The 27,962-nt window shown below is 38.4% G+C and overlaps 1 protein-coding gene across 1 annotated transcript in view; it reads left to right on the forward strand.

Annotated features, from left to right (window-relative positions):
* notch2 (notch receptor 2) overlaps positions 1–27,962 on the forward strand; it is a 51,960-nt gene that overhangs the window by 11,014 nt on the left and 12,984 nt on the right. The window contains exons 2-18 of the mRNA XM_028028011.1: positions 3,966–4,047; positions 17,794–18,068; positions 19,280–19,487; positions 19,614–19,747; positions 20,116–20,238; positions 20,698–20,931; positions 22,097–22,252; positions 22,343–22,528; positions 23,113–23,226; positions 23,338–23,451; positions 23,538–23,771; positions 25,694–25,804; positions 25,919–26,111; positions 27,008–27,153; positions 27,344–27,457; positions 27,582–27,701; positions 27,785–27,937. Coding sequence (XP_027883812.1) covers positions 3,966–4,047; positions 17,794–18,068; positions 19,280–19,487; positions 19,614–19,747; positions 20,116–20,238; positions 20,698–20,931; positions 22,097–22,252; positions 22,343–22,528; positions 23,113–23,226; positions 23,338–23,451; positions 23,538–23,771; positions 25,694–25,804; positions 25,919–26,111; positions 27,008–27,153; positions 27,344–27,457; positions 27,582–27,701; positions 27,785–27,937 — 2,697 coding nt within the window. The remainder of the gene's footprint in view (positions 1–3,965; positions 4,048–17,793; positions 18,069–19,279; positions 19,488–19,613; positions 19,748–20,115; positions 20,239–20,697; positions 20,932–22,096; positions 22,253–22,342; positions 22,529–23,112; positions 23,227–23,337; positions 23,452–23,537; positions 23,772–25,693; positions 25,805–25,918; positions 26,112–27,007; positions 27,154–27,343; positions 27,458–27,581; positions 27,702–27,784; positions 27,938–27,962) is intronic.

Genomic DNA, 27,962 nt, shown 5'->3' on the forward strand with positions numbered 1-27,962 from the left:
ATAAAAGTTGTAAGGCCAGAGTGAATTTCATGTTGCAGGCCTAACCACTTAAGACATAAGAAGTATACATGTCTGAAATAAAGCTTTTTTCTTCATTTTGATTTTTTCTTTGCTAGTGAGAACCATGTCTATTTTGGATCTTTTGCTGTGCGTCTTACTTAGGGTGTTTTTAGCTTTCTGGCTAGCATCTGTGTGGTGCTGTGTAGTCAGCAACAACAACATGTGTTTGAAAAGCTAGTTTGAAATGCTACACAACTTAAAGAGGACTAATGTTAATTCAAAATCTATAAAGCTTTTACCGGAAGAATTTCTGTCTAGATGAGATTTTGTGTTGCTGTGGATCCATGCATATTTCAAGTTGGTCATTTCAACAGCAATAATTTTGATAAAAGAATATTCTGCATGACTACATCAGCATCGGACATTTCTCCAAGGACCAAATTGAAGAGCAGTCAGGTTTGTGGACGTGTATTTATGCACATGGGTTTTAAAGTTATCTTGCATTGTTTTAATTAGCTTGTTGTTGTTTTGTTTTTTTACTGGCTATTAGCTATTGTGGTTTTGTCTTGTTATGCGATGCAGTTTTGAGGAGAAGATATATCAGTCAGACAAATAGTCTAAGATTTGACCCCTGACTCAGTAATTGCCATATGGTTGGATGCTGTGGCTGTAAAAAAAAGCAAGAAATGTTACCCCTCATGTTGGTATGGATTGTTCACATTAGCCTTGTATTTCTGAAGCACATTTTTGGATGTTTTTTTCAGACAGAGCTTTGAAAATCTCAGGGAATGCTCTCTCAATGTAACACATCCAAAGAAGCAATGTTTGTTTGGCTATTATTCATGCCGATTGGTACTGGGCAGTTTCTCTTGATCAGCACTGATTAAGTAATGAGCAGGTCAAATTCAGAAAATCAGAATACAGTGAACCCTCGTTTTTTGCCGGGGTTGTGTTCCGAAAAGAACGCTTGATAGGCGAAATCCGTGAAGTAGTTACCTTTATTTTTTACAATTATTATACAGCGTAATTAAATACTCTACATTGAAACCAAAGAAAAAAAACTGTTTTCAGGCCCAAGCATTTTTTTAAACAAATATAACGCTTTCTTACATATAACTACAGTAAAATAATCATTTTAATCATCAATACGAAGTACAGTAGGACAAATTGTGACTCACATATTTCTCTGCCTCTGATTATGATGCTGCAGCCTGACTCCGCTCTCTAGTGTCATTTTCTTCTGAAGCCTGTGGTGCAACATAGTTATTGGTAGTTGTTGTTGCTCTTTTTTTCTAATGGGCAAAAACATTTACCAAAATTTGCCAAGCCGTATTATGTTTATTTAAATACCGTAATGTTAGTGTCACACAGGTAGAGAAGAAGCTCGGAGACTGTTTAGCCAATCAAGACGCAGAATACAATGCACTGTGAAAAAAACTGCACAAAAAAGTTTGCAAAGCAGCGAGGCCTTGAAAGGTGAACTGCGTTATAGTGAGGGTTCACTATAGTTGCATTTAAATTTATCAAAACTCATAACTCCCACCATGTTTGACCTGTAAAAACATCAAACATTGTGTATTTTGATGCAGTTCTGAGTTTAAGAGATGGATAAAGGTTAGTGAAATGTTCTTAAATGGTGTTTAGTTTTCTCTTAGACTCAGAACTAATAACTTTATTAAAGAACCTGAAGTACATGTATTTTATGTTTTATTGGTTATCGCCCTAACCCATATGCAGACCAGACCTAAAACTCACTATCATCCAGGAAAAACTTAACCGGTTCATCTTATTGCTGATGCATTTTCCATCTTGCTATTGAATTACCACATTCTTCAATGTCTGAGAGCAGCAACCTATCAGGCCTTTGCTCTTTTTAACAAACATGATGATATCAGTTAATGGCACAACACTTCATTTCCATTTACTCGTTGAAACCATATTTTCACTCAATACTTCCACAATGTAGTTGATTTATGTTAGTGTTGTGCTAATGGTTGCTATTTATCAGAATTTGTGTTTAATAGATTCATGTACTTGCCATGTCCTGCTGTAGAAAACATTAAAGTGAAACAAAATTCTACTTATTTTTGCCAGGATGAAGAAATTCTTGTTGCAGTATTTGCATGATCTACTTCTGCCGTCCTAAAATAGCTACGCATTTTCTGTGGTTTTTGTTATGCAGCAGCCTACACTTCTTTTTTTTACTCAAAAGATATCTAATAGTAGCAAAGGCTGAGTGTGTGTGTATATGTGTGTGTGGATGCCTGGAGGATTATGAATTTCACAGGGGTTTGTGTATTGTATCTCCATGTCTAAATGGGTATGCCTGTTTGCCACACTCTAAGGCATAAGTTTGCAGTTGCTCTCTTGCCATGTTCAGAGATACTTCATACACAACAATTTGCAATAAACTTCTGACACTTCATAAGTAGAAGAATATTGGTGTTTGTGTCATCACAGGGACTTCCTAAATTGAGTGATATTGAGATTAATCTAGGTGCAGGAAGTAACATAACTGCTGAGTGCACTTCCTGTAATGCAATGACTGTTTTGCGAAGACACTGTTTCTTCAAAATCAGCTGACATGCCCCGTGTTTTGAAAAAAAGCATCTTAATACATTAGAGGCTATTTAAGAAGAAAATATTATTTAACTACTGGTAATAACTCATGCCAGTTCTCTTAATAAAAGACATCCGTTAAGGGTTACTTTCCAGCTGTATCACATTAATAAATAAAATGTGAAAACTCCACTTCTGCTTGGCATGTTGTCTTGGCCTGGTGCGCGTGAGGACCTCTTGAGCCATGTGTCTCTGGTGGCTTGAAGGCACAATGGCTGATGTGTCTGGCAATAAGTGTTTCATTGGATGGGGAATAGTTGGCCTTTGTTGTCTTCTGCAGGATGATTTTTTTTCCCCCCTGCCTAGCCATCTGGCTTGCTCGTGGCCGATGACTTGTTCCAGGATGGCTTTGCCAAGTTGGAAAAGAGAGTACAGAGTCTGCTGCCTAATGTTACCGCTAAAATAAGCAAAGAGGGGAGATTTAGAGCAAGCTTTTGGGATCTTACCATTTCCTTTGAAAGACTTCCAGGATTAATGGGCAAAGCTAAATTTAATTTGAACTCAATTTTAGCTTGTATGTTCCTCCTTGTAGAAACATTTTTTTCACTTAAAGCTGCAGTATGTAACAAACGTAACACAAATAAGTTACGTTTGTTACATATTTTTAAAAAACTGTCACTATTTTGTGACAGTATAATAGGAGGCACATAATCTGTGAAAAGATCAATTTCCTCCACCTCCTTCCTGAGCTTATTATTGATGTCTGAAGAGAGAGGGATGAGCAGTGCCACACGAGATTGTGATTGACTGGATCTGATTGGTTGTATCTAATTAGCACTTGGAGTATTTGGAGAAGGCAGAGGAGTTTGATTTTTCCCACAGATTATGTCTCATACTGTCATGAGATAGTGACAGTTTCAAAAGATGTAAAAAAATAAATAATTGTTTTTATACAAGTTACATACTGAAGCTTTGAAGTGACAGCATCTCACATTTAATTTGGTATTCATAAAATAATGCTACTTAACTGACTAAGAAAGCAAAATTGTCATAATTGTAATGGTTGGTTTTCTAAACACGACCTGTAGCATATATTCTAAATTCATTTAATTCATTCAGAGTAGACAACAATTAAGTCATCCTACCAACACAGATGCATTTCAGTAGGAAAATCAATATTTCTGCCACTTTTACTGTTTGTTGCTCTGTGATACTGTGGGAATTGTCAAATCTGACCTGCAGAACATGATAAAGAAAACATTTCCGAAGTTAGAAGAAGCCTGTTTAATTATTTACAAGATATCTTTTTCTGATTTCTGATCCGTTTTCAGTATTTTGACTGAAACTTTAGCAGCAAAGTAATGACTGTTACTCTAATTGTCTAACATGACTCACATCTCTTGCAGGTCTGCAGTGTGTGGATGAAAAGGCGCCTTGTATTAACAACGCAACATGCCTGACCTTTAACAATGGCACAGAATACTGCAGGTAAGATCCACTGGCGAGATTCACAACCAGTCACAAGCTTTGCAGTTTCATTTCACCAGGTCACACTGTGATCTGAGATGTATAAAAAATATGAGCACAGAGGTAGACATGTGTTTATGTAATAGTTGGATATGAAAGGCCAAGCCAAAAATATGGCTTCTAGGTCAACCACAGTCTCTTCAGGGGTTCAAGAGGTTTTGTTTGATTGACAGACTGCTTTGTTTGATTAACTACTTTTCCATTAGTAAATAAAAAAACAAGCAACAGACATATTTCCTCTCTCCATGTTATTACTCTTAATGAGTCCAGAACAACACACACAAACACAAACACACACATTCAGTGTGAACAGAATGAAAGGAAACTGTCCAAATCCCAAGGAAAATGAAGATGTCAAAGAGTGCCAAGTCCATGTCAGCTAAAAGCTAAAAATAATTTTTTTTCTGCTATTGGAGTAATCAAACCATGTAGGAAAGGGACTGCAATGTAAAGAGTGCAACTACTACTTTTTGATGACATATCCTAGTTTGTAATTAGGCCTGAGCTTTCTTTTTAATTCTGTTACCACTCCCAAGCCCAATTCCCAACAAAAAACACACCATAGCTGGTTCATGAACCTGATCGTGTTTCATCAGATGTGATGAGAATGCTGAAACGTGTCTGTTCCCAGAGCTTTTGGAATGTAAGTACTTGGCTGCCGTTGTAGAAAGTGAAGATAAAACCAACAGCTCTTAATCACTATTAAACATTTTCTCTGCTTAACTGAAGGTCAAGTAAACATTTTTCCTGCAGGTGCAAAGTTACCTGTTGTCAGTTTGTATGTGTGTGACAATAAAGCTTTGTTGGAGTCAGTTAGGCTTTGACATTTCAAGGCTTTGCATTGTTTAAGGCAAAAAATGAATTGGATTTTGAATTCAAGTCACAATGATAAATGCAATGTGTGAAAGAAGGTCGGTTTTGATATGATATTCTGTGGTCTTCATTCAAGTTGTTATATCTAGAGAGATAAGAGATGGTTGTTGTGACCACTTAAAGGATGTACATAGTGTGAGAAGTATACTATTGGTAGAAGTTTTTCAACAACCAAAAAAGACCTGATTTTAAATGTGGAACTGTGTGTGCAGTTAACACAAACATGAGCAGAGTTTTAGGGAACCAATGTTTTACAGTATGGATGTTATTTTTAGGATATACATTAAAAAATATATATGCTAAGCAACATTTAGATCAGTTACAACTCAGCAACTGTAAATAGACACACACAGTTGCTGAGGATGATGATGAGAAAGACAGTTAAAGACAATACGAATTAGGCCGAAAATTAACCGATACTGAAATTTATGACAATGACCATAAATTTCTTTTTGGGCTGTATATCGGCAGACTATGTTCATGTCCCGTCAAGATGCTGTGCTACGTGTACCGTCTGCAGTCACCTTACTCCACTTTTTATGATTTTAGTGATGCTAGCCTTGTATTGCTAATAGAAGATGGTAAACCCAGATTAAAATGTTGGCTTGGTGAACTTTTTTTTTTTTTTACAACAAAGTGGTAAGTAGTGACATCATATTGTGTGTGTGGGAAAGTATTTGGTGCAAATGGGGATTTCTTTAAAATATAGGGATTATTTAATTATCCACTTCCCCTATTTAAATAATGAATGATTACTCACCATAGAAAGACTAGAAAAAAACTGTTTTTAATTGCCAAGATATTGGTAGAAGGGCTAGCCCTGAGGTCATACATGGGTTTTCAGCATAGAAGAGTCAGCTGACAGAGAGCAGGCCTAGTGTTAGACTGATTCAGTTGCCGATTTTTTTCCTACTGTCTACAAGCAGAACAACATGTTCATTATCATACAGGCATAGTGTATGTACCCATGTGTGCATAGTTGCCTCTGTTGAACCTCTTGGCTTCTATTTTTATTATATTGTCGTTCAAAAGACGCATTGTCCAAAAATCTGATTATACATTTATTAAACTCTGCTGCAAGTTAAACTCAAATAAACAGTCACTGTGGCCTTTTGACATCAACCAGCTACAAGCTACATGGACCTTTGTGGGGGTCAAACTGAGTAGCTGAATAATTAAATAAATCCTTATTAGGAAAATCTGGAGCTATAAAATGCATACAATTATGCTATCTGTTTGGTATTAATAAAAAAGAACAGCATGTTAGAAATTGATGTTTTGTGCTACCTTTTATAAACAGAAAGCACAGAGAAAGGAACACCGAGCTGCGGTATTTTTCTCTGGTTAATTTCAAGATTAGCTTTGAATGGTTTCCCATTTTGATCTATTCCCTCCATGGTTTTTATGTCACCAAACCTTTAGAAACTTCTGCTGTTAAAGCTGCACTGTTGAATCACATGTTTCATATGTGCTCGGTGTTGGTGTTATGATCAGACATGTTCACCTGTTGTGGCATATTAAGCCATTTGGGTTGCTGATGTCTGTTGGTTGCACGTGTGGCTTTGTTGATCTTATTTTATTATCATAATCTCTACCACTGAGAGGTTATCCATCCATCCATCCATTTTCTGTGCACCCTTGTCCCTAATGGGGTCGGGAGGGTTGCTGGTGCCTATCTCCAGCTACGTTCCAGGCGGGAGGCGGGGTACACCCTGGACAGGTCGCCAGTCTGTCGCAGGGCAACACAGAGACGTACAGGACAAACAACCATTCACACACAAACACACACCTAGGGAGAATTTAGATAGACCAATTAACCTAACAGTCATGTTGTTGGACTGTGGGAGGAAGCCGGAGTACCCGGAGAGAACCCACGCATGCACAGGGAGAACATGCAAACTCCATGCAGAAAGACCCCGGCCGGGAATCGAACCCAGGACCTTCTTGCTGCAAGGCAACAGTGCTACCAACTGCGCCACTGTGCAGCCCCTGAGAGGTTATATTGGACAGAAAGTAACAGAACAATAGAGGGAAACTGTTGTCCAGTTTACTTATTCACACTCTATTCAAATATAATCGCACACCTTCGACTTCCCACATTTTATAGGAATTTTACAAAGAGGGGCAAAACATATGAAGTGGATAGAAAATGAATCTCCTTTGTTTTGTTCACCATAATTAAAATCCAGTTTAACTAAATGTCTTCAGATGTCATTTAGTTAAAAAATAAACTCCCTATTTGTGTTTGATGGGTGTTGGATTTGTTTAGGAACATTACTACACAAACAGTATAATAAGTACTAATGAAGACATTAGACAAGTTCAGAGCAAGTTTTTAAGCAGAGTTAGGTTTTACTATTTCTGAAGCTTTGAAAATCACACAAAGTGCTGTTCAATTCATCCTCTTATAATGGGAAAACCTCAAACTTGCCAAGAAGAGTTGTCTGACAGGCTAGGTAAGGAGTGGTTTATTCAGTGAACCAGCTGAATCATCCATTACTAACTGTGCATGAGCTGCATAGATCCACTGCTTAGTTGAGAGAATCTGTTGATAGGAGAAAATCTTAGTTGTGCAATCCCCAAATATGGCCTCTATGAAAGAAAACCATTCTTGAAATGGAAAGCCAAAAGAAAGTCATTTAAAATTTGCCTCAACCTTGTAAGGAAAACAGAAAATGTGTGTAAAAAAGTGCAAATTGACATCATGCTTGTTAAAAAAAAATAGCTTGAAAACCAGATATTTTCTTCTATTTCACAATTATGTACCATTTTGTGTTGCTGAGTCTGTGTTGCTCTTTCACATAAAAAATAGCTATGAATATACCTGATTGTTGTGTGGAGTATGATTCTCTCATATGCCTGTCATATCTATGCCTAAAGTGGAGGCAGAAGAAGCTGCTGCTCACAGTTCATGACTTCACTGACCTGCAGAAATCCAGTACATTCTCTAAATTCTGAAAATCTCATTTTAGTCATGAGAATTTCATTTCTTTTTTCTTTAAATTTCTATTTAAATTAACAAAACATTCCCGCTTCCATAACAGGTTAATAAGATATGTGCCTACAAAACAGCAGCATAAACTATGACTATTTTCTCAAAGGCAATATTGTGGGATTTTCTTGCACATCCATGTCTTCGTGGACTGAAATATTTTATCAGATGAAGTGAATGTCCGTGGGAGATGTCAATTGGCTGCTTTTGCAGGGCAGGGTTCAGAAAAGCTGTCTAACCGGTGAAACTGCAAACCATCGGCTTTAGGTGGGTGAGGTGCAAGCTACGAGTCAATCCCTGTGAGGATCTGTCTGTGTTAGCCTGAATGGTTGGTATTTGTAACTTGCATCACAGTAAACAAGTTACCTGGTAACAGAACTAAAGTCATGGTGTTGTTTTCAGGCTTGTGAGGATTCATGTTTAACTTAAACACCATGAACACCATGTTGTCCAGATCCTCTGAACAAGACCTCTCTGTCTTGTGTTGGCTTCGGAGCAAACTGATTACTTCCTCTCTCAGTCTGTGAAGCAGTTTTTCTTTGCAAAGTTTTTCTGGAGCATTTTTGAAGAGATTTACGGTGTTGTGTGGATCTGCTCCCTGTTTGATCTGACAGGTAGAATTAACCTGCAGGGCAGGCAGAGGAAGAGAAAGGGACAAAACAAAAGAGGATGTCTCTTTTTAGGTAATTTGAGAAGGAATACCTCAGAGCACAACTCCTTACTAATGATGAGAGACTTTCGAGTGGGGGGGATGGGAGGCACGGAAGAAGTGGAGAGAGGAGTGTAATTTCCCTTCTTGCTTTGCCTCCTTCATCAAACTGTCACTCATCCATCTATTTCCCAGTCCAGCCCACTGCTGAAGGGATTTAGATGCCTCTAGACAAGCCACCTGGTCTGCTAATCTTTTCATGACTATTTCCTAATTCTAGATGAGGTTTGGAGGTAATAAATCATTAGTCTTTGTTTTAATAATCATGACTTGATCTCTATTTAAAATCTCAAGGCTTTGTGAGCTTTGTTCTGAACTTTCCCTTCCTCAGTCATTTTTTCTATTAGTCACCTTATAGAATCACAGAAAACCTTTTCGATTTAAAAAGGCTGTCACACACACACACACCCACGCACACGCCCACGTTCTAGACATCCACTTTTATTGTGAATGTGTGTTTGAACTCTTCTTTGGTGTTTTATCTGGAAGTCTAGGGCAACCAGAGCTGAGTGCAGTCTCACATGCTGCCACTTTAAATAGCTAGCTTTCAGTTAGCGCATAAAATCAATATTTGGATGAGTGAGTTTAAGCTCTGCATGACTCATGGGGTGCATGACACTTCATTAGTACAGAACAGCATTGCACCAACCTTGTGTTGCTGTATTGTTTGCCCTTAACTCCTTTTTCTTGCACAGTTCAATGGACTGTAAGCTGTAAAGAAATTTGAGTTACTCAGAAAGGGGAAGACTTTCAAAGCAGTGGGGAATGTAGCAACCAGACCATAACCCGCATACGGTGGAGTGGCAAGTGTCCCCTGTCACACATGAATGTCACACTGTGAGGTTAAATGTATGTCTGTTGTGTCTTAAGGTCACACACATTGTCCGCACATGCATTGTGATGATGAGTCTTTATTTGACACTACTGTAGTAATTAGATTTTTATTTTCAACGAAAAAATTCCAAATAAAGGGCCGCTCTTAAGATTGGGAATAAAAAAAATACCTTAAAGTTTGTTTTGTTATTTGAATAAACTTCTTAGGGTAATTGCGATAGTTTGAATCTACGTATTTATTCTTGTCAAATTTAGAGTTCCATGATATTTAAAATAACTTGCATTAACCTAAAACATCAACATTTTTCAGTCTTTTAATTCAAAGGTAGTTTTCACAAGAAAGCAAAATGCTACCCCTACAGCCTCAGAACAAAAATCTTAAGATAAAAAAAAACTCAGTAGGGTTAGGAAGCATCCATAAAATGAATCCTTTATAAACTGATGCAGATATCAGCCACTATTTGATACAATTTCACCATTAAGTTTAAAAGTCTTAAGACAGTACTCCCAACTGGAGCCACTCCCTTCTGAACTGAATGTGTCACCGTGGTCTCATATTGAAGGGAGCTAAATAACAAGCAAATCCTTATTTTAAATTTGAGAAAACTATGTATACTTGTACATTATTGAGTTTATGTTTGAGAGATTCTGAAAGTTTATTTTCAAGAGTTTTTATGTTAAATCTTAAATCTGTTTGTGTGTGGCAACAACACAAACAGTTTATCCACCCACACACCTGACTGCTTTCTGAAGTAAATTTGGCATTTATGACAAATTTGGTTAAACAAAAATTTTAATAGAACATTAATTTTTTGTTATGAGGTGTGAGTTTGTTGATGATCCAAAATGCACACAAGAGCTGGGAGCACAGATCATGTTGAATTTTCTTTAATGGTAAAACTGAAAATTTACAGAAATCAAAGGGAATGTAGGGAGCCAGAGGAGAACAAAAGCAGGGACCATTAACCAAAAGCCAGCATGGTAAAATGGGGAAGCAACAGGGAAGTAATGGGATTAAATGGGAAGAACCAGCAAGGAGTGTGAGCAAGATAGGGATTTAAATACTGAGGGTGAATGCTTGGACAAAAGGCCTGGTCCGATTAGCTAATGGGTTACAGGTGTGAGGGGAGAGAGCAGACAGAGGCTGAGTACAGAGAGAGAGAAAGAAAGTGGCATAGAGCAGGGGTGTCAAACTCCAGTCCTCAAGGCCCGGTGTCCTGCAACTTTTCGATGTGCCTCTGCTGCACCACACCTGAATAGAATAATTAGGTCATTGAGGCTCTGGAGAACTGATCTACACAAGGAGGAGGTAATTAAGCCATTTCATTCCAGCGTTTTGTACCTGTGGCACATCTAAAAACTGCAGGACCCTCGAGGACTGGAGTTTGACACCTGTGGCATAGAGGGCAAGGGAGAGTACACAAATGTGTCTAAGAATAACAAGGAATGACTAGACACACATAACAAACTAGAATCACTAAGAAGAACTGAACAAAGGCAAAACTGAAACGAGGCTGATCTAATCAAAGAAAGACTAAAGAACACATAATAATAATAAAACTAGAACCAAATAATCAAAACACCAAACCAACCCAGGATCTGACATTTTAAAAATTTTTAATTCATAAATAGTTTTCTTCAATGTATATTCTGAAAAAGCAGTACCAAAAACAGTTCCAGTTTAGTAAACAAAATGTAAAAACTGAGAGGTACCCATGAAATACATTGAACTTCATGTTTTTATTTTTCTGTTCAAGGAATCACAGGCAAACATTCAGCCAGACAGTATCTCAAAATGTCCTGCTTTTTTCAGTTTCTAACCTATCATAGGCTGTCATTATTCTGTGTTAGTTACAACAGTTTTTGTAGCGTACTTCCAAATTAGCCAGTGGTGTCCTATGCATAGTGTAGAGCTAGATGTGGAGCTTTTATATGTTGACCGGCCCATTGTTGGAAACCTAACTTTAAGCAACCACAGGAACAGCATAATGACAGAGCAACATACAGAAACAGGCACTAGGAACATTCGCAGGCTGAACGGGACTTGTGCTGCGTACCATGGCAGCTTGGATGAGTCTTTATGGGTGCATTTCTAAACATGGCCTGTGATTTTACCACTTGATGCTTGTGTGAACTCCACCCAACTCGACACTCCTTTTTTCGGTCAACACTGATGGTTTTAGTCTGCCTGCCCTACTTCCTTCTCTTTCTGGTATGTCTCGCGCTCTCTTTACTTTAGTTGGCTCTTTAGTTCCATCTCATTTGTTACTTTATCTTTTGCCGTCATTTGATTTGTGTAACTTTGAATAACCTTGATAGTTGCCAACCCTCCTCCACTTTGTGTCAGAATGAAAAGAAAATATTGGTAAATCATAATGTGGTGGTAATTCACCTCCAAATCATAAAAAAGACCCACAATTGAAGTTCAATATATAAGTAAAATTACATTTTGTTTCCTCATTTATTCAGCAGGCCCTGCTGTCTGAATTTAACCACTCGAGGTCTTTAAGATTTTCAAAGTTTTCAAATTATTTTGTTGTTGGACATTTTATTGCATATGCCCTGTTTAGAAGCAAAGGCCACTGCAGTAAACTTCTAGGGTGATACACCTAAGAAAAAAAAATATATCACTGATTTGTATGCATTTACTTATTTACTGGGCTTAACATTTATGTCTTGATTGAAGAAGATAACTCTACGCATCTCTATGAACTCGACATGATTTAGCGTAAGTCCTTCAAAATGTTATACATCCCCAGTAACTTTTTAACAACAGCATCACATTGTGAGTGTAGCTACAAATGTTAATTCACCAATCACGCATTTCATGTCCCGCACTCTAGTGGGTGTTGTTTGAGGTCTGTTGTGCCATTTCCAACTTTTACCAGAATGGAATTTGTCTTTAAATGAAAAATCTCATGTGATGCAACCTTTTTATTAATCAATAATTTTGAATCCAACATAAAATGAATGAATCACACTGATATCTCCATTTACACATCAAAACAACTGCTTCCAGAGCTTTATTTTACTTTTCGAGAAGTGCTTGAAAATACATACTGTTGGTCGATGCTTTTATAGACCCAAATAATGAAAGGTTTTAGTTGTGGTGCATTTTATGAATTGGATAGAAAATCTAATTTCTCAGTGTTAGACTTGCTGATCAACAATCAAAGCCAATAAAGAGGTTTAAAACCACTAAAATAATTAGCTTATTTCTCAAAAACAGCACTAAATACAGCTGTTTTTAATTAATTTATGGATCAAAACTGCTTTTGGTGCATTTAGTATTCTATGAAAATGATACAAGTATTTGATCTGCTGATCGCCAGTCAGATCTGGTTGAGGAAATACTGTCTGGCTCTGATCATTGATTGATTGCCTCATCTCTAATACTTGCTTTATTAGTGTTTTTCTACATGAAATGAAATATTGTACAAAGCTCGATCTCCATGCAGCCTTGCACAAACATTCAGTGAATAGGCTACCTCTGCTCCAGCCAAGTAAGGGGATGATCCGGGGATTGAAATTTGAGCTGGTTTTTACTCCGTCTTGTTTCTCTAACACCAAGTCTTCACGATGGCCGCAGGGGTTGAACAAGTTATTAACTGTAGCTGAGAAAGGAAAAGTAGCAAGAGGAGGTCGTGGTGACATAACTGTAGCTGAGAATGCAGACGTAGGTGGGAAGATTTGGCAGCAACAAAAACATAATTAGGCTGAAGAAAATCTTAAGACAAAGGAGTGGGGAACAAAGAAATTTTGATATTAGATGGCTTAGTTCACTGCTCACTGAAAACCCCCCACTGTTTGCCAGGATAGGCAGAGGTCAGCATGAGGTAGAGGAGGGGAATGAAGAAAATGAAGGAGCACAGAAAAAGAGAGAAGAAGGGTGCGCATGAGATGGGGGCGTTAATGTGAACCAGCTGTAGAAACCTGACACCCCAAGAGTGGGTTTGAAAGGAGAGGACTGAGAAAGAGAGGGAAAGAGGGGCTGCAGGAAACGGCATGAGACGAGGGACGGAGAAAAGAAGAGGGGGGAAAAAGTCCTCATGAAGTACAACAAAGAAAGCCATAGATGAGTGAGGTAGCAAAGTCTTTCTCTGGCAGTCTGTTTTATAAAAGTAAAGGTATTGTAAAGGTTTCTGACTAATGATTTGTGAGAAAATATTTGACTTTTTTGTGTGTTTAGAAATTTGTCAAAATAATCACATTGGGTCCTGTGTTGTTTTTAACCACAGAGTATGTGACAGAGTATTTGGTTAGAGCTTCCTCTGTGAGACACCACTCCCTGACAATAATGTGAATCATGCACAGCCTTGTCTGTTTGCCTCGGGCTCTGGTGATACAGCCAGCGGCTAATAATGAGCTCTCTATCTGGCTGCGAAACCTGAAGGACAGGGTATCGCTTCCTGACGCCACTGCGTTTAGCTCTGTCAACACTGGTTAGATAGCAGCGATTTAATTTTAATAGAGCCTACCATGCATCTTTCCTGTCAGCACTTTTAAATTTTCACAAAAATCCATGACAGGCAACTAATTCTTGACAGGTGGGACTGAGTTCAAAGAGACCTCCAGAACAGATGTTTTAGCAATTGAGCTCTACTTCCTTAAAAAACCCTCATTAAATACACAATAAATCACCAGCAAATCCAGTGATTTAAAGAATATTTTAGTTTATTAGGTCTGATGAGGTGGTATTGTCTTACTTTGAAGATTTTGGCTGTTTCCCACCTTTAAAAAAACAAAACCAAAATAAAAAAAAAGTTTTAAGTGATGAAAGGTAAACCTTGTATTAACCAGGACATGGGGCTCTTTGTGTGACAGTCTGCTAATGTGATTTATGTTGCAGGGCAGAAGGCCGTGTCATTACTCTGGGACAGAGGGCACAGAGGTGGTCTGAACAAAAACGAGCGAGCTTATTTCCCAGGATGGCCGTCTTGTTGTGACATCGTGATGAAGCTGTGTTTGTGTTTACAGTGGGGAGTCAGACTGGGGAGGAAAGTGTGTTTATGTGTCATCTTGAATACTCGTGTTGTGGAGGAGTTGCGCTGCAGACCAGCTGATACAGATGGGGAAGATTGAGTGTGACCGTGTCTAATTTGAAGTTTGTCCTGTTTTTGAAGATTTCACATCTCTAATTTATCATCTTGCCTGCCTGTGTGCTGACTTCACAACACTATTTATGTTCCAAGGGAATTGTTTAGACTTTCAAATCATATTTCCATGAATACTGCTTATGATGTTCTTTGGATTATTATTTATAGGTCCCAAATATTTGACACAAAACAAATATAACTTTCTAGGATTTTGCTTTATTTCTTAGCTTGTTAGCTTGTAGAGGTTTAGACATATGGATATTTTATATTAATTTTAGCATAACTGTAAAATTAAAATAATACAAGTAAAGAAAAAGGCTAGAACATTCAGTAAAATCTAACAAAGTAATGAAATTTCTGATGAAGGATAAGTTCGGACACCAAAACGTTTATTCCCATGTAAAGTGGCTAAAATCACAAACAGGCCTCTCACAATAGATTCACATGATTAGAACGTCGTTACTGTGCGTTTTGAAGGAGGTTTGCCCAGTAAAGCTCAGACACACAGTTTGATGTGCTCCTGACTGATGAAGTAAGAGTGACCTTCATGGTGAGATTGGAAGAGCTGTCTGAGGTGTTCATAAGGAAGATTGTAGCAGCTTATGTCAACATAGTTGGACCTGAACAACCAGTAAAGCTCAACCACGACAGCAGACTCTTACTATTGTTGACATGAAAGTACATGTTTGTAGAATCTAAAAACCTCACATTTAACTTTTTCGTACAGACAAGTCTAAGACTGAATCATTTAGTCACCAAGGAAGAGAACTTGTTCAGCATAAAATCTACCTTTAAAATCTACATTGTATTTGAGGGTTGAGGACCATCTATCAAAAAGCTAAAGAAAAAAAAGCTGGAGCAGAACTGAACCCTGCAACATGACCTAATTTATACCAGTGAACTCATCAAGGACTGGCTGAAAAGTAAGAAACTGAAAGGGTCCAGTCAAAGCCGGATGTGCCACCGGGGCCTTGACCAATGTCAGAAACTCATAGATGGAATTGATTTCAGCCAAAGCGGGAAACACTAGCTATCAGGGCATTGAGGGTTTGTTGACGCCTTGTTTAATGGATGAAAATAATATTTAATGAGGTGTGATATTTTTCCACATGGTTGTGTTTTTCCTAACTTTTTAACTGTTTTATCCAAACACTTAGTGTTTTCTTCAAAAAAATTTAATTTTTATTACAATTATAGGTTTGTTTTGCAGCTGTGCACGTCTTTCTTATTCTGCCAGGAATGTTCTTACAATGACCTTATGAGTGAACGCACTCGCACAAGTGCTTTCTAGTTTAACTGCTGATAACTGAGAGCTGATTAATTAAAAATGATCTGATTACCGTCTTTCTGGTTTATCTGTGCATCCATGCCTAAAGAGACTGAAAACCATCAAAATAACCACATAGCTTTGTACTTTTTTTTTTTTAGGTCTGTTTATGTGTCTGTCTGTGCATTTCATCTGTAAACAAGCTCCTTTAGACTGGGACTTCAGTGTCAGATGTTTGTTGTGAAGATGTTTCTGGTGACTCACACATGGTACCAGGCAGAAGCTTCTAGGATGTGATCGATCTGTGGGCCTTCGGTTTGACGTGATTCATAGCTCCCCTCCTTTCTCATGCGCTTACAACCTAATAGCTTCAAGCTGCTTTGGGGTGGAGCAGCAATTTCTAACTATAAGTTAAGTGTGAGATTGAATTTCACACAATTTTCTTCTCCACTACCTCATTTAAACGTTACACTCCTGTTTTCGGCTTCTCTTCCTTATTATTATTATTATTATTATTTATTTATTTATTTTTACATTTTATAAACCTGTTTATTTGTAAAATGATTTAAAATTACGTGTTAATGTGTCCTTGTGTACGTGTGTGTTAGTTCCTGCGATGTGTATGCCTGCCCTCTATTGCATTACCTCAGCTCCTCAAGGGAGGAAAGTTTAGAGGCCTCAAAGAGAGGCAGCAGGTCGCGCTGTCGCCCACGGTCTCCAGACAGCATGTCTGCCATGTGCCACTGTCGACACAAAGATGACGAATCTATGCAGCACACGAAGGAAACTACCTGACTGCAGATATTTTTTGTTACTTATTTTTTGTATTATCTATGACCAAAAACGGCCTCGCATAGAGAAGTGATGAGTGAGAGTGGGGAGTGGGAGTAGCTGTGAAAAAACAGAGGAATAGAAAGTCACAAAGGGAACATTGTCTCAGATAAGATCCCTGGTGGACACATTGTGCAATATTATAAATGTCTCCACGCTGCCCTACATGTGGATGAATCACTTTACTGAAAAAGAGCAAAATCGAACCAAAAAGGATGGCGAATGTGATTTTGTAAGCTGTAAAGAGTAAAAGACAAGATTTTTTTAGGTTGAGCAAAATACGTTGTGGTGAGAAATTTGCTATGAAGTGTTAATGTGAGGATCCATGCTGCTGCCCGATCACTCTTTGGAAATGTTTTCTTGTTGTTTATAGTTTTTGCCAGGCACATACAACAACTTCCATATAGCCTTACTCCACATCCTTCTGCTTTTCAACTTCTCCTTGTCATCAATGACCTAGATTTAACCCTTTCACAGAACTCTGCCTCCCTAGTTTCTCTAAGAGAGGTTCTTGGGGCAACACCTCTGAATTCAAAATACTACCTGTTGCAATTTTTGGGTTAGGGTACCTATGCCTGTCAGTTTCTTCAGGCATAGGGGTTTGAATTAACTTTGTATAGCAAAATACAAACCATTAAAACAAACATAAGAAGACTTTTAATAAGCAAAATCATTTACCCCTTAAATATTTGAACTAACTGAACACCACTTTCTTTCTAACTCTCCTAGAGGGATGTGGTTCCCCACATACTGCTCTTTAGGCCACTTTATAGCAGCCTAAAGAGCAGTATGTGTAAAGAGAGTAATTAGACACAAGTATTCACTGGTGCTCTTTGATGTGTGTTTTAGAACAGGATTTGTTTTGCAGATGATACTTGCAGCATTTGGCAGCAGTTGTCTGATGTGGTGTCCTACATCCACCTCACTGAAACTCACTCTTGTTTTGTCTGTTTGCGTCTCTTTAAAGCACACGCACGATTGTCTGCTACTTCAATTCATGCTTTCTTGTTGCATTGTCTGCACTGAGTGCTGGTTAGCTTTAATTCCTTTGTGATTTTGTCCGTTTGATTGATAATTTCTATGTTTTTTATCTCTGTGTATACAGGTGTGCTCCAGGTTATTTGGGAGAGTACTGTCAGCACAAGGACCCTTGTCAACCAGGATACTGCCTGAATGGGGGGAACTGTTCTGTGTCCATGTCAGCTGGGGTTCCTGTTCCCGGTAGCGCCTCCTGCACCTGCCCTCTTGGCTACACCGGACAGCGCTGCCAAACTCCCCAAAACTCCACGTGTTATCCAAACAACCCATGCGCCAACAAGGGGGTCTGTACCCTGCTGTCCCTTGTCAAGTACAAGTGTGAGTGCACCAGAGGATGGACAGGTGAGATGATGTTTAATCAGCTCTTTCATCACTTCCCAGAATTATTTGATACAAGGAAAGATAACCCAGCTGTCTATTTTTGTTTAGTTTTTGTTGCTTCTGAAGTTTTAAAGCAGTTCATTCTGGACTAATGGTTTTTAATTTGCTGACAGAGGCATTGCTCGTATCATAAGGATAACTTCCCTATATTGTTTCAGCTGTGTTTTTTTTGGAAGTGTCACAAGAAGAAGGGAGTTTATGAAGTGAAAAAGGGCTTTATTAGCAAAGATTCAGTTCAGGAAATTCCATCAAACATTTTGAAACTGCTCTGATTGCCTAATCCATTGCCTTTATCCCCTTTAATGTCACACTGTTGAGTCATCACTACGCTTAATATCTGGCTGAAAAAATCTGACTTTCTTTTGCGTTAGGCCCCATCAAAGCACAAACTCTCATAATTTGTCCATCTTCACCACTTTCACCAACCTATTACCTCAATACAAAGTTACTGAGAAATCTAGAACATACTAATGGATACAAATTAGTCAGGGGCCACAGATGACTCTATGACAGCCTTTCGTACCACAATACATGTAAACTTTCACATCAAACAAAAAAATAATTACTCCCACTACTGCTGTAACAATATGACATATATTTACAGCTGTAATAATTAACTTAACTATAATATAGTAAATAAATATTTATTGATTGCTTAGAGTTCTCCAGCAAAATTGGAGAACTCAATTTTTGTTATAATTTTCAAATAAACATGTTTGTTGTACAGAAAATTGAATTTTTTTTGGTGTTCTGCTTATTATAGCACAAGTCTAACAATGTGACATTCCCTCTTAATTAATGGGCTATTTACTCAGGTAGCCAGCGCTTTCCCATCTATCTCTTTGAAAATGAGTTTAATGGCAGGAGGGGTGTTATGCAAAATCGACTTTTTGAGCTTTACATAATCTTATAATTTTATCCCCTGATGAAAGACATAACTAAAGTGTTGCTTTGACACATTTTAAAACAACTGAAGGTAACATAATTATGTGATTGTGCCGTAAAATGGTATCATGTGCCTGGAAAATCGATAATACAGCCCCTTTAAGCCTGAGGAACTGTATGCAGATTTGATGTCTAATCCCTCAACATCTGTAGAGTGTCACTTTTTCTAACGAGACCAATGACAGCTAAAGCACCAACGTTTAGCGCTTTTTTCCCCCAATTTCCAGGTCCACGCTGTGAGCATGAGGACAGCTGTCTCTCCAGTCCCTGTGGCAATGGAGGAAGGTGCAGCTCTCTGCCTGGTGGCAGCTACACCTGTTCATGTCTCACCGGCTACCATGGTCCGCGCTGCCTTAATGACACAAATGAATGTGCAGACACACCCTCTCCCTGCCAGAATGAAGGCGAGTGTGTCAACACCCCTGGCTCTTACAAGTGAGTTTCCAGTGATCACGTGAAAACGTCGCTACTTCCACATGTTTTTTCTTGAAGGAATAGCAGACAGATTATGCTGAGTTTGAAGGAGTTTATTGAATGAAGTGATCTGTGCTTTTGCTACAGGTGTGTCTGTAAGCCAGGCTTCACGGGTCTTCACTGTGAGAGTTCATACATCCCCTGCTCACCTTCGCCATGTCTAAACGGAGGCACCTGCCACCAGACCTCTGAAACAACCTACTCATGCCACTGCCTTCCAGGTAGGACCATTAAGTTTGTATCCTAGCACACCTGCCACCACACATTGGAAGAAAAAACTAAAAACTGTTACACTATAATTGGTATTTATGAAAAAATAACAGTCATATTTGAATGTTTTAATTGTTACTCTGTGCTGTTTGCAGTGCAAACAGTTTGATCTTGATCTTTGTTGTATTAGCCACATAGCAGCCTGTTACATTTAGCTTGTGGAAACAGCAAACACACTCCTGTACGGTTTATACTGCACCAGGACTTACTTTATTCTAAAATCGATGTTCAAAACAGTTGTTTTTTTTGTCTTCATGGACACACCATTGAATCGATGTGCTCCACATCTTTATAAATGACTGTATTTCATTGATCCCAGGTTTTAATGGAACTAACTGTGAGAACAACATTGACGACTGTCCTGGCCATCAGTGTGCCAATGGAGGAACATGCATAGATGGAGTCAATACCTACAACTGTCAGTGTCCTCCAGAGTGGACTGGTAAGAGAATCTTATGTTTATCTGTAGTTGGGATTAAATTAATCTCATTCCTAGGTCTGGTCTGTGACTTGACATGTCCTTTTGAGTCATGGCTTTAAATATTTATTTAAAACTATACATTTGTAGTAATTTAAAATATCTGTACAAAGATATTCTGAATGAAACATGTCCACTGTTCGTAAAAAAAAAATTATATATCTGAACTTGTTTTCAAGTGCCTGTCATGAGTTTAAAACCAGCCTGCAGAAACACAATCAAAGGAATAAATATCTAATAGAAAGTTGGACACTGTGGGAAAGTTCAGTTATTATATATTTTCAATCTCTGTCCAAAGTGACTTCCTTCTGGAAGTGAGTTATGCTGTTTCACCAGAAATCGACTTACCTCAGTTATGATGAAAGCTGGTACCCAGAGTGTTATTTTAACACGTCTTCTTCTGTGTTCATTTCCCATCCACAGGTCAGCATTGCACAGAGGATGTGGACGAGTGTCGGCTGCAGCCAAATACTTGCCAGAATGGCGGTACATGTAGCAACTTGATCGGTGGCTACGTCTGCGTGTGCGTCAACGGCTGGAGCGGCCCCGACTGCTCTGAGAACATCGATGACTGCGCGACAGCCGCATGCAGCCAGGGCTCCACTTGTATCGACCGTGTTGCGTCTTTTATCTGTGTCTGTCCCCCAGGAAAGACAGGTGTGTTATAATAAGAAGACAGTGAAAGAAATACTTGGATATGGATTTTAACTCTTCCTTTGAAAAGAGTATTCTGTCACTTCAACTTGATACTGATTTTATTTTTCTTTTTTTTCTTGGAGATATTGTTGAAATAGTATTCCTGTCTATTTAGTGGAACCAATAAACACAGTTATAGTTATTAACTTAGAAAACTGATGACACTGCTTTGAAATTAGGCATGGACCTATAAAAAACATCAAAAGTATCTCTATATAATGTATAACATGAGCTACATTCATACATTTCAAACAGAAAATAATTTCTCCTCTTGCATCTAGAATAGTGTGAAATATTTGTCATTACAGTTATGATTTTATCTAGACCATTTATTTAATATTTTATTATTGATTTAGGCTTAACCAAAATGACTAAATATTGTGCTCTGTTTTACTGTTCCCTCTTTATTGAGGAACAAAGGTTTGAGAAGGCAATGTTAGTAAAGTAACTAAGTACGTAAACTTTGCTTACATAGAAATTGCAAACAGCAGTGTGCTTTACAATAGTAACAAGCATCAAAACAAAAACACAGAAGCTAAAGCCTAAAAGTAGAGATAAATCAACATACTATACATTTAACAGAACAATTATGCGGCCAAACTCTATCTAAAATCCAGTCTGAATCAATGATTAGTTAATTAATTAGGTTATCTACTCTGGTAGGTCCTGGTAGGTCGGTTGCTCAGCAGATCTTTCACTTGTAGTTTGAAAACTTTAGTTTTTATACACATTTAGAGTGATAGATCGCACTCTTGTAGTTTTCACACCATGACAGCCCCTGTCTTTCTTTCCAAATTTGTCCTTCTGTAATCAAGTCATAAGCCTTGTTTCATTCAGAGGAGATGCAGATGCATCACTACAGAACCTTGTGTGATAACTTTGATACTGGCGACCAGCCCATGCCAAATAGAGAAATTACATAACGCAGTGTATACTTACATCTTTGTGATCTTAACTGATGGCTCATTTTTTGGAGTTTAACCTTAAAAACAATGCAGGATGTTTCTGTGCAAAAGCCCCATTAAATCACAGGCAGGAATTTCAACAGTCGTTTCAAAAGTTTTGTTGTTTTCTTCTTCACATAGACAATTTGTACTAAATGTTTCTAACATGTTGTTTTTGTCAGGTTTGCTCTGCCATAGAGACGATGCCTGCATCAGTAACCCCTGCAGAGAGGGCTCACATTGCGACACCAACCCCATCACTGGGATGTTTAACTGTAACTGTCCACCGGGATATATAGGCAATACCTGCAACAGAGACAGAGATGAATGCAGCATTGGTGAGACAGCGTCTGGAAATATTTTCCTGCTTAGCTTTCTGCTCTTTGTTTTTCTGTGTGGTTTTAATTGTTTTTTTCTTTCATTAACAGGTCCTAACCCATGTGAGCATGGCGGTCAGTGTGTGAACACTGATGGCTCCTTCACTTGTAACTGTGTCAAAGGTTACTCAGGGCCTCGGTGTGAACAAGATGTCAATGAATGTGCCTCCAACCCCTGCCTGAATGATGGCACATGTCTGGATCGCATCGGGGAATACACCTGTATCTGCATGCCCGGTAACTTCTTAAGAAGCTGAAAATTACCACACAAATTCAAAAAGAAACCTTAAATGAAGCTTTTTCAAATAGTCAGACTTTGTTTTTGTTTGTAAGTAATAAAGCAAGGCAACTTTATTTATGCTACACCTTTCATAGATAAAATCACAAGGTGGTTTATGGAGATTCTGATGTGGCCTTAAGACAGTAAGAACAACTGATAAAAACAAGAAGTAGAACATTTAACTAAAAGCTTTGTCTGAATAAAAGTGTCCTAAGCTGATTTTAAAGGAATCAACAAAATCTGCAATGTTTTGTGACTTTTAAAGCATTTTCATATTTTTGCTTAGAAATCATCCAGACAACATAAGTCTGCCAAGATAGTACTTTTAACTTGGTTATATTACTAAACGCAATGAAACCACTTTCATTTTGTTTGGAATAGTAAAGTGATACAGGTGGAGTGGTTCATTTAAAAAAGAAATAAGGAAAAACTAATAATAAAAAATACAGTATTTTTGTTTGTTTTTGTGCCTATTTTGGGGCCAGCTTGATGTAAATCCACTCACATAATTATTATTTTTTGCTTCTCCTAATACCTACAGGATTTGAGGGGAGTCATTGTGAGATTGACGTGAATGAGTGTTTGAGCTCTCCCTGTCTGAACCAGGGTAAATGTGTGGACCAGGTCAGCCGTTTCATTTGCCAATGCCCAGCAGGTCAGTTTGACACAAACCTGTTTTCACTTATTTCTCTGACAGATCCAAGTCTTCTAGAATTTGCTTAGTACATTGCTTACTTCAACTTGTTTTTCTATAAAATGTCCTCAGGTTTCAGCGGAGATATGTGCCAAATAGACATAGATGAGTGCTCCAGTACGCCTTGTTTAAATGGAGCCAAGTGTATCGATCGACCCAATCAATATGATTGTGAATGTGCAGAAGGTGAAGGCGAATGTCACGTTTGGCTTCAGTTGGAAAACTATTTCAATTCCTTGTGTCTTCACTTTAACAAGAACTTTTCTTCATAGGCTTCGCTGGTCTGCTTTGTGAGGAGAACATCAATGACTGCCATCCACCACCTTGTCATCACGGTGTGTGTAAGGATGGCATTGCCACCTTCTCTTGTGAGTGCAACCCTGGCTACACCGGCTTCATCTGCAACATCCAGGTCCAGGAGTGCCTCAGCAACCCGTGCCAAAATCGAGGGCGCTGCATTGACTTGGTTGATGCGTACCAGTGTAACTGTCCATCAGGAACCTCAGGTAAGTGATTGGCCCATTTGAACAGTTACCGAATATCTTGTTTTTGTTAGAAAAAGCTACCTTTACTTATTCAGAATCAGCTTTATTCCCCAAGTTGGTGAATACAAATGAGGAATTTGATTTTGACTTCCACTTTTTCCTCAGTGAAGGTATTTTAGATATGAGTATATGAACAGTGATTTTGTGTACATACAGTGTTTTTACAAAAGTGGAAGACATGGTTGGATTAGTGTGAATATGCAAGGCATGTGGGTACTTTCACTGTTAATTGTTCATGAGAGAAACAGTCTGGAGGAAGAAACTGTCTCTGCCACAGCTTTACAGACAGTGCTATTTAGTGCTGTTTGGGGTCTGCAGAGTGTTTAGTTGCTCTTTTCCTTACCCTCAACCTGTACAAGTCCTGGATGGTGGGTCTTAGGTTGCCACAGGAAGTACTGTCTTTGCTGGGCCTTCTTCTGAACAGTATCTGTGCATGAGGATGGATCCTAGGATATGGAAGTGATCTGTTGTAGACATATTGTTGTTGAGAGGACAGAGAGTGGAGAATATTCACCAGAAGTCCATCATCATCTCTACTGACCTAAGAGGGTTAAGCTCCAGGTGGTTTTGACTGCACAAGTGGACCAGTAGATCCACCTCTTTCCCGTATGTATGCAGACTCATCACCATCACACCACTAACAGTGGAGTCATCTGGAAACTGGGAGTTTTACAGATTACACCACAGAGGTGTAGTCCTTTTTGAAGGGATAAAAGAAGAGTGGTGAGAGAGCACAGCCCTGAGGAATGCCGGCCCTGATAGTGTAGAGGAAGATGCTTCCCAGCTTCACCTGCTGGTTTTCTGCCAGTCAGACTGCCAAACAGTACTATTAGCTGTTTGCTGCACAAGACTCTTTTGTGTCAAAAATGTTTGGGTTTTTTTCAATTACTTATGTACTTTGAAAAGCAAGGGAAATGCATATTCTGATTTATTAATGTTTAATACTTTAAGTATTGGTTAGTTTTTATGACCCTAAATTCTTTATTGTTGGCATTTAAGTAAGGTTTTTAGTTAATATAGCATCACATTTTCTTGTTAAAATGAAGGTATTTTAAACATTATTTGCCCAAATCCACACCAAATCCTTGATTATCTTTATAGCAGTAAGAGTTGTAATTAGATGCTTTGTGTCATCTTTGTTAGAAAAAAGCTAGTAGAATTTAGTGGATTATTAATCCTTAAGCATAGAAAACATTGATGAAAGTCCTATTGCCACTAAGTATATAATATATTTCTCTCCATTTAAAGCTCACATGCACAAATTCACCTCATGCATTCTATCTTGAACAGTTTAATGGAGAACTTTCTTAAACGCTAACTTTGTGAAAATGTGTTTCCAATTTGTTGTTGGAGAACTCAAAACTTTGTGGTGCATGTTGAATGTTTAGAAATCTAAATGTCTGTTGCTTGAAACAAGTGCCACCAATGTAAAAGCTGTATGGATTATTGGGTTCAGTAGCACCATTAAAACTGGTGCTGTTTTCACTAAGCCTAGTGTCAGGTCACCCTATTAGATTTTATGCTCCACTTCCTCTCTGCTGTGCCGTCCCCTTCTTTCTCTATCCCATTTCTCACTTCACCTTTACTAAGCATTTTAATAATGTTAAGCACTTATGTTGTGCTTGCAACATTCCTGTGTGCTACTTAGTCTGTCTCAGTTCTCCTTTTATAAGGTCTTGCTAAATGCGCTTTACTTTGAGTCCAACGCCCTCTAGTGGTGTAATCTTAGATAAAGTCTGTTTCCACAGTAAGATTTTTAGTGTTTTCTCAAACTCCAACCTTTATTTGCATTGGTCATCAGCCAATCAACATGAAGCTTTTGCAGTAACAGCAGTAATGTCTTAGTTAAACTGTTGTCATCTTTGCATTTCTTTTCTCTTCAGGTGTGAACTGTGAGATCAATGAGAACGACTGTGCCAGCAACCCTTGTAAGCACGGAGAGTGCCAAGATGGCATCAATGAGTACAAATGTGTGTGTTCCCCTGGATACACAGGTATGTGTTTGCTTTGTGCCTGAGTAAAATCACTAATAATAATCAATTTAGTTTTAGTCCAAGTATGTTACTGAACTTTTCAGTATGACTTACACCTGAATAACTCTTCAACAGGAGATCAGTGTGATGTCAACATCAATGAGTGTAACTCAAACCCATGCATGAGTGGGGGAACCTGTGTGGACATAGTGAATGGGTTCCAGTGCCTGTGCCCACCCGGCACCTACGGCCCGCTGTGCCTTTCAGGAACTGATCACTGTGCTTCCCAGCCTTGTGTACAAGGAGATTGCATCGAGCAGCAACACGGGTACTCAAAACCACTGATTCCTGGGCTTCAATGTCAATAGGAACATTAGTTGTACACTAAATTAATATTTGCTTTCTGCTTGTTGTAAATGTTATAGTTGCATTATATGCTCCTTTTACATATGATAAATCTTCCCTTTGGAAATTATGTCTGAAAGTAATGATTGATTGAAAGCAGAAATAAGAGTAAATTGCATTTGCTAAATTATAATAAACTTTTTAAAAATATTAATTACAACAGCCTGAACATGTATTGACTCTTCTCCTCCTATTGAGATCAAGAGACAGATTCAGGTTATTTTATCGAAGTGCATCCAGTTGCCATCTGAAGTCATTTAAGTAGTGAATAGTACTCCTGTAATCTGGTCATTTTTTATAATTAGGGATTAATTTGCTTATTCTATTCTTAATTTACTGTCTGTTTTCTTTATTCTAGTTAATATTCATTTTTAAAAACCAATGTCGAAACTGATTTTCTGACAATTTTTGAAGTTCTGTTCATCTTGTTGGTTGTTCTTGCAAACAAAAACAACAGTTGTAAAAACATATTTATAAATTTCAAATGAATGTCATCATCATTTGTCGTTATTTAATGACATGGATGTCTTGACTGTGGACATGACGAGGATAAAGAAACTTGAACAATGAGTCTGTCCCACCTAAAGGAACAGTCTGTTAGCTACCATCAACCCATCTTGTCTAGATGTTTTGATTGTACCTTTTCGTACTATTGATTCAAATAGCAATCTGTTTCTTAAACTTTCAATATTTTTCACACTTTTGCATTTTTACATTAAACTGACTTTATATTCACACATGACTAGTAGCTAAGGAAACAGATAACCGATGCCTTTAACTGACTTCACAGTCTGAATTATTGTTTTTTCTCTCATCAAGGTACCGATGTGAGTGTAAGCCCGGTTGGATCGGGCAACACTGTGAACAGCAGAAGAACGAGTGTCTGCCGAATCCATGCTTAAATGGGGCCATCTGCCAGAATCTGCTCAATGGCTACACCTGTCATTGCAAACCAGGATTCAGAGGTAGAGCTATGAATTGATTAGGCAAATATTACTTCCCTGGAACCTGGGAATGATGTTCCCATTAACCAGTGTGTATTTCAGGATAGTCAATGAAGGCTTTATAAAGTAGTTGTTAGATGAAAGCATTCTTCTAAAACGGTGACTACAAGGAGATGCGAAAGCTGAGCAGAATTATTTCTTGCCTCGTTAGGGGTCAACTGTGAGAAGAACATAGATGAGTGTGCATCAGGGCCGTGTCTGAACCACGGCTTTTGTAGAGATGGAATCAACAGTTACACGTGTCAGTGTAATCCTCCATTCACAGGTTAGAAATGTTACATTTACATCACCATGTAAATCCAAGCTTTGTCAGAAGCAAATGAGGCAGCTTGAGCTTCTTTATTATTGTGTGAAAAGTGTTTGATTGTACATATTTTGTGCCACAATAGGAAAACACTGTGAGGTGGAGCAGGTTCCCTGTGCCTCTCATCCATGTGAGAGGGGAGGGGTTTGCCTCCCGTCTCAAGATTACACCTCTTTTACCTGCCGATGTCGCTCTGGCTGGAAAGGTACCTGTCTGAGACAGACATGTGATGTGGTGCACAACTTAAATGCTGCTGGCTTTGCTAATGGAGTTTATTTATATAAATAGGAAAACTCTGCAATGAAGACGTGAACGAATGCATGAAGAACCCCTGCCTGAACGGTGGCCGCTGCACTAACACCGCAGGAAGCTACGTGTGTCAATGTCAACTTGGATATAGTGGACACAACTGTCAGATAAATGTAGATGACTGCTCACCAAGTGAGTTTCACTCAAGCTAATGTAT

The sequence above is a fragment of the Xiphophorus couchianus genome, chromosome 9 (assembly GCF_001444195.1).
Source record: "Xiphophorus couchianus chromosome 9, X_couchianus-1.0, whole genome shotgun sequence".
NCBI classification, from domain to species: Eukaryota; Metazoa; Chordata; class Actinopteri; order Cyprinodontiformes; family Poeciliidae; genus Xiphophorus; species Xiphophorus couchianus.